The sequence below is a fragment of the Syngnathus leptorhynchus genome, chromosome 8, assembly GCF_054491065.1.
Source record: "Syngnathus leptorhynchus isolate UIUO chromosome 8, UIUO_Slep, whole genome shotgun sequence".
NCBI lineage: Eukaryota > Metazoa > Chordata > Actinopteri > Syngnathiformes > Syngnathidae > Syngnathus > Syngnathus leptorhynchus.
Genome location: NC_141202.1, coordinates 4,054,126 through 4,068,156, shown reverse-complemented (window position 1 = coordinate 4,068,156; position 14,031 = coordinate 4,054,126). Strand labels below are relative to the sequence as shown.

At 40.7% G+C, this 14,031-nt stretch overlaps 2 protein-coding genes and 1 pseudogene across 4 annotated transcripts; 1 reads left to right on the top strand and 2 right to left on the bottom strand.

Moving 5' to 3' along the window:
* Window positions 1-1,741: 1,741 nt before the first annotated feature.
* On the bottom strand, window positions 1,742-4,104 carry LOC147052022 (uncharacterized; annotated as a pseudogene). The gene is made up of 2 exons (XR_015066959.1): window positions 3,019-4,104; window positions 1,742-2,944 (listed from the first exon to the last, which is right to left on the bottom strand). The product of XR_015066959.1 is annotated as an uncharacterized LOC147052022 (transcript).
* Window positions 4,105-7,015: 2,911 nt separating this feature from the next.
* On the top strand, window positions 7,016-8,179 carry nr0b2a (nuclear receptor subfamily 0, group B, member 2a). Its single transcript, XM_085919202.1, has 2 exons — window positions 7,016-7,647; window positions 7,721-8,179. The coding sequence occupies exons 1-2, from the start codon at window positions 7,131-7,133 to the stop codon at window positions 7,960-7,962; spliced, it is 759 nt and encodes a 252-aa protein (XP_085775328.1). The 5' UTR covers window positions 7,016-7,130; the 3' UTR covers window positions 7,963-8,179.
* A 1,336-nt stretch (window positions 8,180-9,515) lies between these two features.
* kdf1a (keratinocyte differentiation factor 1a) lies at window positions 9,516-13,643 on the bottom strand. Of its 2 annotated transcripts, none has more exons than XM_085919199.1 (4): window positions 13,367-13,643; window positions 11,623-12,680; window positions 11,178-11,252; window positions 9,516-10,357 (listed from the first exon to the last, which is right to left on the bottom strand). In XM_085919199.1, exons 2-4 carry the CDS (start codon window positions 12,656-12,658, stop codon window positions 10,269-10,271), a joined length of 1,200 nt encoding a protein of 399 aa, XP_085775325.1. In that variant the 5' UTR covers window positions 12,659-12,680; window positions 13,367-13,643; the 3' UTR covers window positions 9,516-10,268. The 2 variants fall into 2 exon arrangements, with proteins under 2 accessions (XP_085775325.1, XP_085775327.1); XM_085919201.1 differs by having other exon boundaries at window positions 11,623-12,677.
* Between the last annotated feature and the right edge of the window lie 388 nt (window positions 13,644-14,031).

The following is a 14,031-nucleotide window of genomic DNA, read 5'->3' as shown; positions in this document are numbered from 1 at the left end:
AGGAGCAGCAAGGAGGACAAGACCCACAGGGCCAGCTGGTAGATAACAACCAGGAGGAGCGAGCAAGTTATTCGGCAGGAGAAGAAAGACCAATGAGAGCAAGCTAAAGTTAACTGCAGTTTACACATAGCCAATAGAATAATGACAGAATGCCTTCTTGATACCTTTCTATTGCAGAACGAGCGCGCATATTGTTGGATGAGTGGCAGTTGGGTAAGGTCACAAATTGGAGTCAGATTAGTAACTCGAGTTCATGTTAAATTAGAAAGATCAATCTCAAGAACAATTTAAAGTGTTATTAGCAAGGCAAAGTAACAAAAAATAAACTTGAAAAAAAAGGGGATGTCCAACACAATTTTTTTTTCATTTTATTGATCCACATGAACATGAAAAGCTGAACAAAACAAAACCCTAAACAGACACTAATAAAAACAAAACAACTTGTCCTGAATATGAATTAAAACTAATTGCAGTTAAAAACTACAACTAAAACCAAAATAAACATCAAATAAAATGATCATCCCGAGGCTGGTTAACTATACTTTCAAATTCATTACTAAAATTAAAATATGAACTTCTCACTGTAGCAAAGGAAATGAGTACATACTAGAATAGAATTATCATTGATGCATAAACTCAAAGTCTGCTCAAATAGAGGGTGAGAACTTCATGGATCATTGCTCATCTCCCCCCACACATTCTCTTTGGCTGAGCAGGCCAGTGTGGATTCTTATATGATTTTTTAAGTTTCGCTTCGCTACAAATCTTTTGCCACAAACTGAGCATGAAAAAGGTTTCTCACCAGTATGGATTCTTGTATGAAGTGTGAGATTGTTCTTCTCTGAGAAGGTTTGGCCACAAACTGAGCATGAAAAAGGTTTCTCGCCAGTGTGGGTTCTTGTGTGCCTTTTCAACTGTCCCCTCTGAGAGAATTTTTGGCCACAATCTGAGCATGAAAAAAGTTTCTCGCCAGTGTGGATTCTTGTGTGCCTGTTCAAATGTCCCTTCTGACTGAATCTTTGGTCACAAACTGAGCATGAAAAAGGTTTCTCGCCAGTGTGGGTTCTCATGTGACCTTTTAAGGTTTCCTTCCAACTGAAACTTTGGCTACAAACTGAGCATGAAAAGGGTTTCTCACCAGTGTGGATTCTTATATGACTTTTCAACCTTCGCTTTGCTACAAATCTTTTGCCACAAACTGAGCATGAAAAAGGTTTCTCACCAGTGTGGATTCTTGTATGAAGTGTTAGACCGTTCTTCTCTGAGAAGGTTTGGTTACAAACTGAGCATGGAAAGGGTTTCTCACCAGTGTGGGTTCTTGTATGAAGTGTCAGACCTTGCTTCGCTGAGAACCTTTGGCCACAAACTGAGCATGAAAAAGGTTTCTCGCCAGTGTGGGTTCTTGTGTGCCTGTTTAAATGTCCCTTGTAAGAGAACATTTGGCCACAAACTGAGCATGAAAAAGGTTTCTCACCAGTGTGGATTCTTATATGATTTTTTAGCCTTTGCTCCGCTACAAATCCTTTGCCACAAACTGAGCATGAAAAAGGTTTCTCATTAGTGTGGATTCTTGTATGAAGTATGAGACTGTTCTTCTCTGAGAACGTTTGGTTACAAACTGAGCATGGAAAGGGTTTCTCGCCAGTGTGGGTTTTTGTGTGCCTTTTCAACGGTCCCCTCTGAGAGAATTTTTTGCCACAAATTGAGCATGAAAAAGGTTTCTCACCAGTGTGGGTTCTTGTATGACGTGTCAGACCTTGCTTCGCTGAGAACCTTTGGCCACAAACTGAGCATGAAAAAGGTTTCTCGCCAGTGTGGCTTCTTGTGTGCCTGTTTAAATATCCCTTGTGAGAGAACATTTGGCCACAAACTGAGCATGAAAAAGGTTTCTCACCAGTGTGGATTCTTGTATGACTTTTTAAGTTTTCCTTCAGAGAGAATTTTTGGCCACAAAATGAGCATGAAAAAGGTTTCTCGCTAGTGTGGGTTCTTGTATGAAGTGTTAGACCTTGCTTCACTGAGAACCTTTGGCCACAAATTGAGCATAGAAAGGGTTTCTCACCAGTGTGGGTTCTTGTGTGCGTTTTTAAATGTCCCTTCTGAGAGAATCTTTGGCCACAAATTGAGCATGAAAAAGGTTTCTCACCAGTGTGGGTTCTTGTATGAAGTGTCAGACCTTGCTTCACTGAGAACATTTGGCCACAAACTGAGCATGAAAAAGGTTTCTCGCCAGTGTGGGTTCTTGTGTGCATTTTTAAATGTTCCTTGTGAGAGAACATTTGGCCACAAACTGAGCATGAAAAAGGTTTCTCAGCAATGTGGATACTTGCGTGAGATTTTAAACTATCCCTTCGAGTGAATCTTTGGCCACAATCTGAGCATGAAAAAGGTTTCTCGCCAGTGTGGATTCTTGTGTGCCTGTTTAAATGTTCCTTCTGACTGAATCTTTGGCCACAAACTGAGCATGAAAAAGGTTTCTCGCCAGTGTGGATTCTTGTTTGCTTTTTTAAATTTCCCCTTTGAGCAAGGTTTTGGCCACAATCTGAGCAGGAATAGTTTTTCGTCACATCATCACTATCTGATGGTGGAGCTGCTTGTGATCCTCCACAGTGGTCTCCATCACCTTCTCTAGTCATTTGCTGACTTGAGCTGCAGCTTGGAGGCTCCGCCCCTTTGCTCACCTCCTGTTGACCCTCATCAAAACTCTTCACCGGAACACCAGTCAATGGGATCTTGCAGGTATCCTCCTCCTCTTCGATGTCACAGGAATCCTCTCCTTTCTCTTTATTACAAAGCCGCTCTGGCTCTTCCTCCTCTTTTATGGTGCAAAGAAACTTCTGCTCCATTTGTTCATTGAAGTGATGAACCTCTTTGCCCACATCTTCCTCTTTAATGCGAGTGCGCTCTGGCTCCGGCTGCTGAGGACGAAGAGCTTCACTGATGTCTGCAAAAGAAGACAAACGGAATTCTATTAAAAACAGGAATAGGATTCATAATAGAAACTGGACGTGTACTAACCTGCTCTGCTCAACACAACCTCAGGCTGCAGCCAAAGATGTTCCTGTCGTCCACGACTACGGTCCTTTTCCTCCACGTACTTGGCTGTGGTCCTTGCGGACATTTTCACACTGCAATAACAACACCGAAGTGCCTCACGCCCAAAGAAAAATGGTTGAGTGCCTAACAGCTGCAGTTTGAGCCTCAGTCCGCTTGTTCGTTCTGCCGTCCGTCCCTGCTGTTCTCGTTCTTTTCTGCTCACGAACAACTGGCCATTCCACATACGGTGTCGTATGTAAACATGACTGAAACTAAAACTTCCTATCCAGCATGCTTGACCCTGCTGCATTGACCCCCGTGGGGCCTTGTGAGGAAACATACAGAGACAGCTGCACAGCAAAAATATACCTCACAAGCTCTTTTGTTGAAGAAATTAAATATACAGGACTGTCTCAGAAAGTTAGAATATTGTGAAATTGTTTTTTATTTTCTGTAATGCATTTAAAAAAAAAAAAGTCATACATTCTGGATTTATTACAAATCAGCTGAAATATTGCAAGCCTTTTATGAATTTAATGTTTTGTTTTTTTTAATTGCATTACAGAAAATAAAGAACTTTATCACAATATTCTAGTTTTCTAAGACAGTCCTGTAAGTTATCCCGTATTGACGCAATAGTATTTTGTGTTGTGTAGATAGTTTGGCAAGAAAATAAACTTAGCAATAGACAGTCTAGTTACATTGTTCCACAATTATTTGAGAATCGAACATTCGTCGAGGAAAATCAAGCTAAATGTCATAGAATTAGCGGACTGCACTTATGTATTGCAACCAAGCAGTACTACAAATTACGTTGCTAACATAATAACTTTGGAACATCGTCGTAACGTACCTCTTTCGTCGTTACTGTTGCCGTGCAGCTGATGTTACTGAATCACTCCATAAGTTGCGTGTTTGTCTGATTCAGCCGAATAGAAGGCGGGTGATACGCTTCTGTTGAACGATTCGTTTGAACAATGAATTTTGAATGAACTGATTCCAAAGATTCAGTTTACTTCAAAGAATTGGAATGTATATCACTATGAAATGACGACACTTCCGTGTAGGGGTGCCTGTAACCGGATATGACGCATGAGCATGTGACAGACTACAGTCCGGAGAAAAAATATATTTTAAAGTTAATTCTAACAGAACACTTAGAAAATGATGAGTAGACATGAAACACAGTCCTCCACGTACTAAAAATGTTTTTTTCTGTGTTTTTTTATTTCCACTTTGAGCTCTTAGCTCTGAAGGGAACAATCAGACTGCAAGACTTGAAGGGATAATTTAAATAAATAAACTTATTTATTGATAATGCCTGTTTTAACTTGCACAGCATTCTCCTTTGAGTTGTGTGTAAATTTAGAGTTTAGGTGTAAAAGATCCAATGAAAATGTTCAAGAAGCTTAAAATGTTATCCCTTCCTCAACAAAACAGTGCCAAATAAAACAATAAAAATAATACACTATGTTAAAAGTAAATTTCATATTATTTTTATATACTTGTCATTTTGTCTTTCAAAAAGATGGCCAAGAAATATATTCTACAAGAGTTCATTAACCCAGAGGCTAACACTGTGCTTGGCCTTCACCTTAGAGTTTATCGGTGTGTTTTGATAGTAATAGGCAGTAAAACTGTACTCATGTGTCTGGACCCTGACATCACTACAGAGGATTTACACCGCATTAAGCTCTTCTTGTATTAGTCACAACCATCGTGCCTTCCAGAAGTCCAAATGTATTCATTATGTGCAATATATTTAAAATTGTCGATCAATTTCAATGAAGAAAACTAACCCAACATATATGATGAGTCAGGTGTTCCTATTATAATTCCAGGACTATAAGCAGACCAAAAAAAAAAGCATTTGCTTTCTACTGTAAGAATGTCATTACCAAGAGAATGTAATTTGACCCCCCCCCCCCCCCCTAATACAGAAGAGTAATGACTTTACTGGGGGAAAATGACTCCCCTTTGCCTTACTGACCTCGAGGGGATGGAGCCCAGTAAATGACCCTTTGTTACAACAGTAGGCCAAGGTCAAGTGTCAAATACCAGACATGGCGTTCACATCATCGTGCACTCACGAGTTCATTGACCTGAGAAAATTGGCAAACCTTCACACTGAAAATTAAATGAACAATTAAATGTCATTGTATTATTTGTGCTTCAATTCTTGTTTGGAGTAACTTTATATTTATTGAAAAGTCAATTAAAGCCATTGCGTAATTGTCTCAGATGAATATATCCACTCCCTTAATCACACTGATTTCAACAGTTGCTCCACTTATAGAATGAAGGACATTTTTATTTCAATTTTACAGTCACCGAGCAGATAAGCGTCTGTCCTCCGTGTCCGTCTCTGCCTGCTCCCAACGTCTATAAACAACAGTCTTATCACAGGCATTTACAATTGCCGATGACTGAAGAGTGTATTGTAGGGCATTTCAAAATACACATTGAAGACATCTTTGTATTTTTTTTTTTTTTTTTTTTTTAAACCATTCAAGTGACAGTTTTTTTTGTATACTGCTAGTGGACACATATTGTTTCAAAGGAATTGTCTAAGGCTGATATTCAAGATTCAGACATCTTTGGAGGAATGACTAATGAGGCTAATGACGTCAAATAAAAGTGAGGTGGATGATATTTAGTCTTTTAATCACAATTATTAAGAGTAGGAACTGACCTTGACTCCAAAAGTGTTAATTCTCCAGTTTCACATTAGCTTCTGGTTTATTTGGATGACAAATAAAATCATTTTTATTTTTTTGGGTAGTAATATGTACACATTGGGGCCGTTCCAGAGAGCCAAAAAAAACCAAACCGGAACCTGAGCTATCTGTCGAGATGCGTTTATCTATATCGAGTCAGACCTTTTTAACCTCCTACAACAACTTGGGCTTTGGTCCCTCATTGGATCCGTTCCTGCGCAAAACTAAAAGCGACCCGACATAGCGTAGCTTCTAGAATCAAATCCCTTTACCATGATAAGGTGAGCGCTCAGGTAGAGGGAAGCATAAAACGAGTCATTGAAATTGCGTTGTTTATTTGTGATAATAATAAAGCAATCTTCTTATCAGCGTCAAGCCTCCGTGCCAGGCACAGGGGAGATAACAATATGGGCTTACCTTAAAAAAAAAAAAAAAGTACAACCTGGAACACCAGATGACAGCATAAATTGAAATTCCTTACATTGAATTGATTTGTTTCACCCTGTAGAACAGACAGAACAAGTGTTCCATTAACATAAGGATTGTCTTGGTTTTAGGTTTAATCATTGATCCATTTTCAAATGAGTGCGAAGAAGAAATGATGACATTTCAATATGTTTTAAGTAAAAGGATTCCCTTTTTCACTTCTTCACAATGTACTCATGCAGTAAGGCACCATGATTCTGCTTTAAAAAACAGATGATTTATTCCAATTAATATCAAGTGGGGGTTTCTAACTTCAACTAAAATCAAGAAATATTTTTTGTTTTATTTAAATAATGTTTTAATTATTTTATATATCTAGAAGTTCTTATTTGTATTTTTTCAGAACATAATTATAACAAGATCCTGGCCTGGAGTAGTGATTACAATAACACTAACATTAATTTTTATCTCACATAGGGGACTTCAAAATATCATCCTGTGGGCCACAAATGGCCCCTGGGCTTCGGGTTTGAGACCATTCCAAATTAAATTTGGCAGGGAAGGTTGGTTTGTAGATCTCTGAAAATATACAAATGACATCATACTGAGTACTTAACTTCTGGGTCAGTGCCCCACTGCTCTGTTGGCCAAGTGTGTCCACCGGGGTCCTGATTACCCTCGGAGTCCTTGGTAGCTTGGTACGGCCTGGGTTAATGACACGGACCCCGAGATAAGGCCCAGCCCTCTTGATATTCCGACGTTACTCCACCAGCTTCTTTTTCATTGAGAAAAGCTTATCAGTTTCTCAAAGTTATACCACCAGTCACCTGGCAGAGCACATGGCTGTTTTTCACAGAGAGCGTATTGACAAGTCAAGGTCCATTCGGGCGGCCTTATAAATACCGACGTGGCGGAGGCGAGGGCGCCTCACTCCCAAAGAACTTCTCCGTGATGGATAACCGATGCCAGTGCTGCAGCGATAGAGTTCTGAATCCTATCCTCTACAAAATTCTCAGTCAACTCGATGACAGCAGCCCGCGTGATTATAATTCGATATCTCATCGATGCACTTGTGAGCTACGCCGGACGGTGTGCTTAAAAAAGCAGACAAAAATTTGCAAGGAAGCCTCATCGGTTCTGGTGAAAACGATCCATTTCATGAAGAATTTACCTGCTTTCAAGCAGCTTCCAATCAATGACCAGTTTATACTCCTCAAAAACTGTTGGGTGCCGCTCTTCATCCTGGGTCTGGCTCAGGAGCAGGTGGACTTTGAGGTGGAGGACGTACCGGCCGACAGTATGTTGAAGAAGATCCTTCTGCGGCGAGATGGGAGAACTGAGATTGTGAAGGAGCAACCCACCATGGCTGGGGTCAGCAAACTCAAGTCATGTCTCAGAAAATTCTGGAGCTTGGATTTGAGTCCAAAGGAGTATGCGTATCTTAAAGGGACAACGATATTCAACCCAGGTATGTTCGAATCAGATCTTGTGTTTTTTTTTTTTTTTTAAAAAGAGATGCTTAATGTCTTTACATTCAACAGACATCCCTGATTTAAAGGCATCACTGTTCATCGAAGGCTTGCAACAAGAAGCCCAGCATGCCCTGAGCGAAGTGGTTCAGCTCCTCCATCCAAGACGGCAGGAACGTTTCGCCCGCATCCTCCTCACGGCGTCCATGCTGCAAAGCATCACGCCCGGTTTAATCATCGAACTTTTATTCCGGCCTGTAATTGGACAAGCTGACCTGTTGGAGCTTCTAGTGGACATGCTCTTCTGCAGGTAGAGGATGGATTTGTCAAACAGACTGAAGCAAATCTTTTGAGTTTTCAAGTGATGACGTTTTTCTAAATAGAAGCAGATATTATAAAGTGTTTTTGTATCTCTGCAGATTTATTTGTCCACAATTACAAAACTTGTCATTTGTCGCTATGTTAGCACAGTTGTAAATACTTTTTTTTTTTTTTGCATCCACAGAAGAATTCAAATAAATCTATTTTTGTACATGATGTCTGTCTTTGTCATTTAAGTAACAAATTTTATCGGACAACTTTGAAATGTGAACATCCAAAAATATATTCTGGTAAACTCAAGCATAATCACTATTTTTCTGTTCAACTCAATCTAATCACGTGATACATACACTGTAAATAAGATATGTTTCCATTTCCAATTTGGAAATTACAAAGCCGTAGCACACTTGTTCCATTAATAGCGAGTCATGTAGTATTACTGTATTTGTCTCCCTCTAGCGGATGCAAGTGGAAATGACGCGTAGATACGATAAACACAGGCCTTTAAAAAAAAAAAAAAAGGACGCACCGTACTCTTGTACAAATGACATGCACAGAAATGCGTTCCACATTATAGAGCCTGACTTTGCGGTTGGAGGAAGTCTGTGGCATGTTTGTTGTGAAAGAGAGACAGACCTTCTTACTAGACACCTCATACAGGTAAAACAGGAATGTGCTGGTCGGGCCAGAGGAGGAAAAAAAAAAACGGGTTACACTGCGCCAGACACAAATACACAAAAGGAAGTCATGACAATATTTGGCAGCAGGAAAAAAGTACACAACTGTATTTGGATGCACAGTTTTAGGGGGGGATGTTGAATACCTGAATAATGTTTTTATCACTTTTGTTTTGACTCAAGAAGGCAGGTGTTTTTATCACCATATTGAAGCCTTAATATTTCATGATTAAAAGGGCAGCACAAAAGAGAATTGCAATTCCCAACAGCTATATATAATAATAATACATTTCATAATACATATGAGTATATTAATAAAAAAACAAAACCAATATTGCACTACAAAAGCAGCTGCAGGAAAAAAAAAATCAGGCCTCATTTGTGCACTGCGACTACAGTAAAGAAACAAAGACAACCCCCAGGATTTGATTTCCTTTTTTTTTTTTTTTTAAACCAGCCAAACAAGTTTCTGCATTTGCTGGGAGCGGAAAAACCCTAACTTGCACATCACGCTCAACTCAGAGATGGCGTAGTAAACAATGTGACGCCAAACCGATGTGCTTTATGAACACATTTTGTAATTGTAATTTAAAACAAATGGGCCATGCATCAATAAAATAAAATAAAAACTAGACATAAATCAGTATTAAAAGCATTTTTTGAAATAATAAAAAGTAATGTGTACTTTTAAATAGAAAAAAAAGAGTGGAATACTAAATAACTTGATAATGTAAATGCTTAGTGGGTCAGATTAAAGAATTCAGGTATGTGGTTGGTCTACATGCCAGAATGAATGTAATTTTTTCATGAATGAAAACAATATACAACTAATGAGCATGTTAATTCCCATAACAACAACAACAACAACATACAAATAGACATCTTTATTGAACATGAGGAATGGAATTTTTTTAACTTTGTCCAAAACAGCACTGACCGACCATTCAATAAAAACGAAGAATGCATTCAAATTCCACAAGCGGGGTTAACAATACAAAAAGTAACTTATTACAAGGAAATATGGCTGTAACATTTTGTCAAAGCATGCTGACTTTTTTTTTTTTTGAAGGCCTGAGTCAGCAAAACAAACATGTATCAGCCTCCAGGTCATTTTCTTCTACCGTTCCTCAGCTGAGACTGTCAAACCTGCCCGGAGTGTAGACATTCATCTTTTTCAAATATGACGTCGCAAATTGACACAGTTAAAAAAAAAAAAAAAAAGAAAATCCTCTCATTTGGTACATGAAAACAACGGTTGACTACGAGAGGTAAATTCATCAAACAATAGCAGCATTAACGAAATGAGACTTAAAAACTTAAAATTCTGTCGATTTAAAGTTTCAGAACCTCTCAAGGAAAAAAATGGGAATTTTACTAGACTGGAAATGTTGCATTGGCTACTGGGTACTGTATATATACATACATACATTTAATGTAACATTTTCACGTTTAAAAAAAAAAAAAAAAAAACCATGAAGACTTACCACAAAAAAATATGTCTAAGAGGCAGAGCATGGCAAAATATTCTGTTCAAATGTCCATTTTATTCTAAGCGGCCTTTTACTTACAGCCAGCGTGTAACAGCAGTAGAACAAAAAGCGGGCACGTCTTTGGCCGAGTCACTAGAGGGCAAGGATAGGCGCCCCCGACGAGTCCGTCTCGATGTCGTGCAGGTACGGCGAATAGGCCATAGCGCTGCTGGAGGTGTACGCTGAAACACGCAGACACGCAGTTATTATCTCATCGCGCAAACACTTGCGATTGAAAATTGACACACCTCTTCTGAAAAGTATGTGGCAGGGGGAAAAAAAACAACGGAACAAAAGTCATTAGTTCAACAAACGAGTTTAAATTAAGAGCGGGGATTTCTACACCATTTACAAAAAAAAAAATTGTGTGTGAACGAGAGCGGCAAGACTAGACGTGTTTAAAATGCTTTTAGAGAATTTTCCATACAAGCGTTCGGGGGAGTTGGAGATAGCCGCAAAAATTTTTTTGCTCCTACACCAAAATAATTCAAAAGGAATTTTTATTTGTGATAACACCATAACACAAATATGAAACACCACACTTTTAACCCGCCTCCTTATGGAACAGCAACAAAAGGGGGGGGGGGGGGGAATCCCAGTAGGCCTCTAAAGTGACATAATATCCTCTGGCATATATTTTACGAGACTCCATCCGCTGCGGTTGCGACTGGGGGTGTGTGTCATGTGACCACTGGGCCGGAGGGGTGGACACGGCTTGATCGGCGGGTGTCGGGTGACCGACAAAATAGGGGATTGTAAAATGTAGAGGAAAAAGGACGGGAATGCGGCGCTTTCACCGTTGCTGGGAAACGAGATGGCAGTCGGGGCGGTTCTGCAGTTTAACATCGAGATGTGCCTTTAACCGCTAATGGTTACATTTAGTAAAATTGTAAAAACACACAATCAAAAAAACTGCCTGTAAAGATTGCATTCATGTTTTTAATATCATGATTTTTAAAAGTTATTTTTGTTATTATGTACCCTGGCCTTTAGGGAACTCACTTTTGCCGCTGTAATGTCTCATCTTCCTCGCCAGCTCATCTGATGGCGTCTGCTCTGACACTTTGACCTCTGGAACTATTGATGGAGACAAAAAGAGACCAAATGAAGGTCAGAAAAATAAACAATCATAATCTTCAAGTTTTTCTTGATTTTGAAGACAGCATGTTTATAAACGAGTGGGGAAATTATGAAGTGGTGGATTTGAGTTTCGATCACAGAAGAGAGTTTCCGCTGTGGTTGAAACTAGGGCGGGGCCTAATAATTCTGCAAGAATTGTTTTTTGTAGGTTAAAATGTTACTTATGTGAATATAGAACTTGCATTGCTCATTTTCAAATCCCCCCCCCCCCCAAATCAGTGTTAGTCTACTATACAGGCAAATCTGAATTTAGTTAGACATCATCAACGTGAGAATATAAGATGGCAAGAAAATGTGAGATTCTTACAGTCGCTGCTCATGAAGGTGTTGGTCATGGTCTCGTTGCCGCTGTCGGGCAAAGTGCCGTCGCTGCGCCCGTTAGGACGTTGTCCCGTAGAATGTTGCTTCTTGTTTCTCTTGCCTTTGCGGGTGCTGATGCGAATGACGCCGTGGACCAGCTTGCACTCGGCCTCCTGCTCCTCAAGGTTATAATCCTGAGCGATGCTATAGATGAGCTCGCTGATCTCGTTCGTCTTGCGGGAGAACGACGAATCCGAGGTGCATTTGGCCAGCTGGTCGATCTGATGCAAGGCGTAAAGCTCCAGCAGCTTCTTAGTGATGAGCGAGTCGATATCCGTGCCCGTGTCGCTCAGGTCGTCCAAATCGTAATCATCGCGGGACAACAAGCTCGTGTTGCTGATCGGCCGCTGGTTTTCCCACCGGCCCGAGGTCCGGGTCCTCTTAGAGGGCACGACCGGATACTTGACTGACTGACCTGCGATGCGTACGTCCTGGTAGCGGAAGCTATCGCTTGTGGGCAACAATCTAACGGATTTAGTGGACTTGTTGGGCTCGAAAGATTTGCCGCCACCGGGGGAGTTGGCGTTCACAGCCACGCCATTAGGAGGGTGGGACTCATTGCTCACTTTAGGGGGATGGTCTGTGGAGCTCTCGTTAACTGGTAGGCAAGGCTCTCGGCTGCCGTAAAATCCACAAGTTAATACGCAGCAGATAAGGGCCTTACAGCCGCTCCAGCCCATAGAAGCACAAGATCCACAAGCGTGTCTATTGGTGGGCGTGTTGTCTGCCGAGCCCGGAATGAAACCAATCGTCTCCGAGCCCTGCCCGGCGCCGTTGTGCGGGTGCGTTTTGCGACCATGTTTGTTCTCGGAGTAGCGGGAGTGGTTCTTGTGACGATGCTCTCCGTAGGGATCCTTGTAGGAGTCTGGTTTGGTTGAGCTCTGCCCGAATATTGTTGGGGCCTGACTGTACTTGTCTGCTCTGGAGTTGTGATGTTTGTGGTGGCGTGATGCCTGTGGAGCCCCAGTGTTGTGGCCAGGCATGGCTCAGAACCCCCCTGACCTGCTTGGGGGGAGGGATGGGGGGGGACAATACACAAATAAGCATCTCCTCGAAATGCTCTCCAACAAGTTAAAGCTATTTGCATAACCGGTACTCATTCCAGAAATGTAACTTGTTGGCTTATCAGAGGCAATGACCTAAGTTTACAAACTCAATTTTAATACGTGGGACATTCAAAACTGTCTATTCGAATCATTCTGTATATTTTCTCTCGGCACTGGCTTCCGAACTTGTATCTTTAATTTTTTTTTTTGCAGCCTCAATGTGCTCCCACATCAAATTTTGGAATCAGTAGTGTTTGTCAATTTAAGAAATGATTTCTGTTCAATTAGTCAAGAACAATAATCAAATTTGTAATCACAATACCAACTAACTTTTGACGTCATATTTTTTGTGTCTTCTGATTGGTGGAGCAAAACACGTTGCAGCAAACTTCGACTCGTGGAATAGTCTTCCCATATATATGTGAAAGTTTTTAGGATGTGAATTAAATACCTGCTGCAGGCTCAAATGACAAATGCACGATTCGTAATTGCAGGAAGGCAACATGGGGAATGTTACAACTCAATATAATAATGCTGCCTCATTTTCGTCCCCGCCCTTCATGTCTGGTCATTGGGAAAATTACACACCCAAAACGCAACCAACCGCCTCGGTCTTCAATACCAACAAACAAATCGTTTACTTACCGCATAAGAGTAATTGTTGATTTTAACTTTTATGGAGGCGATCCAATGGCGGAAATCACAGGAAAAAAAAGTTTCTCAACTGGCGCCTCAAAATGAAAGAATGGCCAACAACGAAGCGCACAAAAAATAAAAAAAAGTCAGGTTGCGTTTACCCAACAACAAACTCGACTAAAAAACAGGAAAATTCTAAGTAGACTCGTTATCGCGTTATCCTTTCGGGTGAACTTGTTGTCGTCCAGTGTTTGGCTACTACCTGCGGCTACGGCTAATCCCTGGTTGTTACCGCAGGTAAATGGTGACGTCACGCGAGGCGGGTATTAATGCGCAGAGGGGCGGAAGACGACATCAACATTAGAGACGCTAAGGATAGACGCAAAAGTTGAAAAAGAAACTCATTTCCAAAAGTTTCATCACTATAATAAACGGGGGCGACTTTCATCCGTGTAGAATACACACACATACACACACATCCCCAAAAAATGTGGCGCACTGCCGAGCCAGCAAGTTATTTCTAAACAAAATCTTTCATTCTGCCCTATTTTCCCCACTATGGAAGCACTTAATCACCCTCAGCTTCCAGTGGAAAACAAAAGCGCTATTCCACATGCATTAGAAGGTGAGCCACGATCTGCACAGAATAAAAACAATTATAGCATGAGGGGGGG

What these genes read in the sequence shown, in the direction of transcription:
- kdf1a (XM_085919199.1), bottom strand. Translation starts at nt 12,658, where the DNA reads ATGCCTGGCCACAACACTGGGGCTCCACAGGCATCACGCCACCACAAA. An exon ending in CACCTTCATGAGCAGCGACT is followed by an intron (nt 11,253 to 11,622) that starts GTAAGAATCTCA and finishes CTCCATCAATAG; the next exon opens with TTCCAGAGGTCAAAGTGTCA. An exon ending in GAGACATTACAGCGGCAAAA is followed by an intron (nt 10,358 to 11,177) that starts GTGAGTTCCCTA and finishes TGCGTGTTTCAG; the next exon opens with CGTACACCTCCAGCAGCGCT.
- nr0b2a (XM_085919202.1), top strand. Translation starts at nt 7,131, where the DNA reads ATGGATAACCGATGCCAGTGCTGCAGCGATAGAGTTCTGAATCCTATC. An exon ending in GACAACGATATTCAACCCAG is followed by an intron (nt 7,648 to 7,720) that starts GTATGTTCGAAT and finishes TACATTCAACAG; the next exon opens with ACATCCCTGATTTAAAGGCA.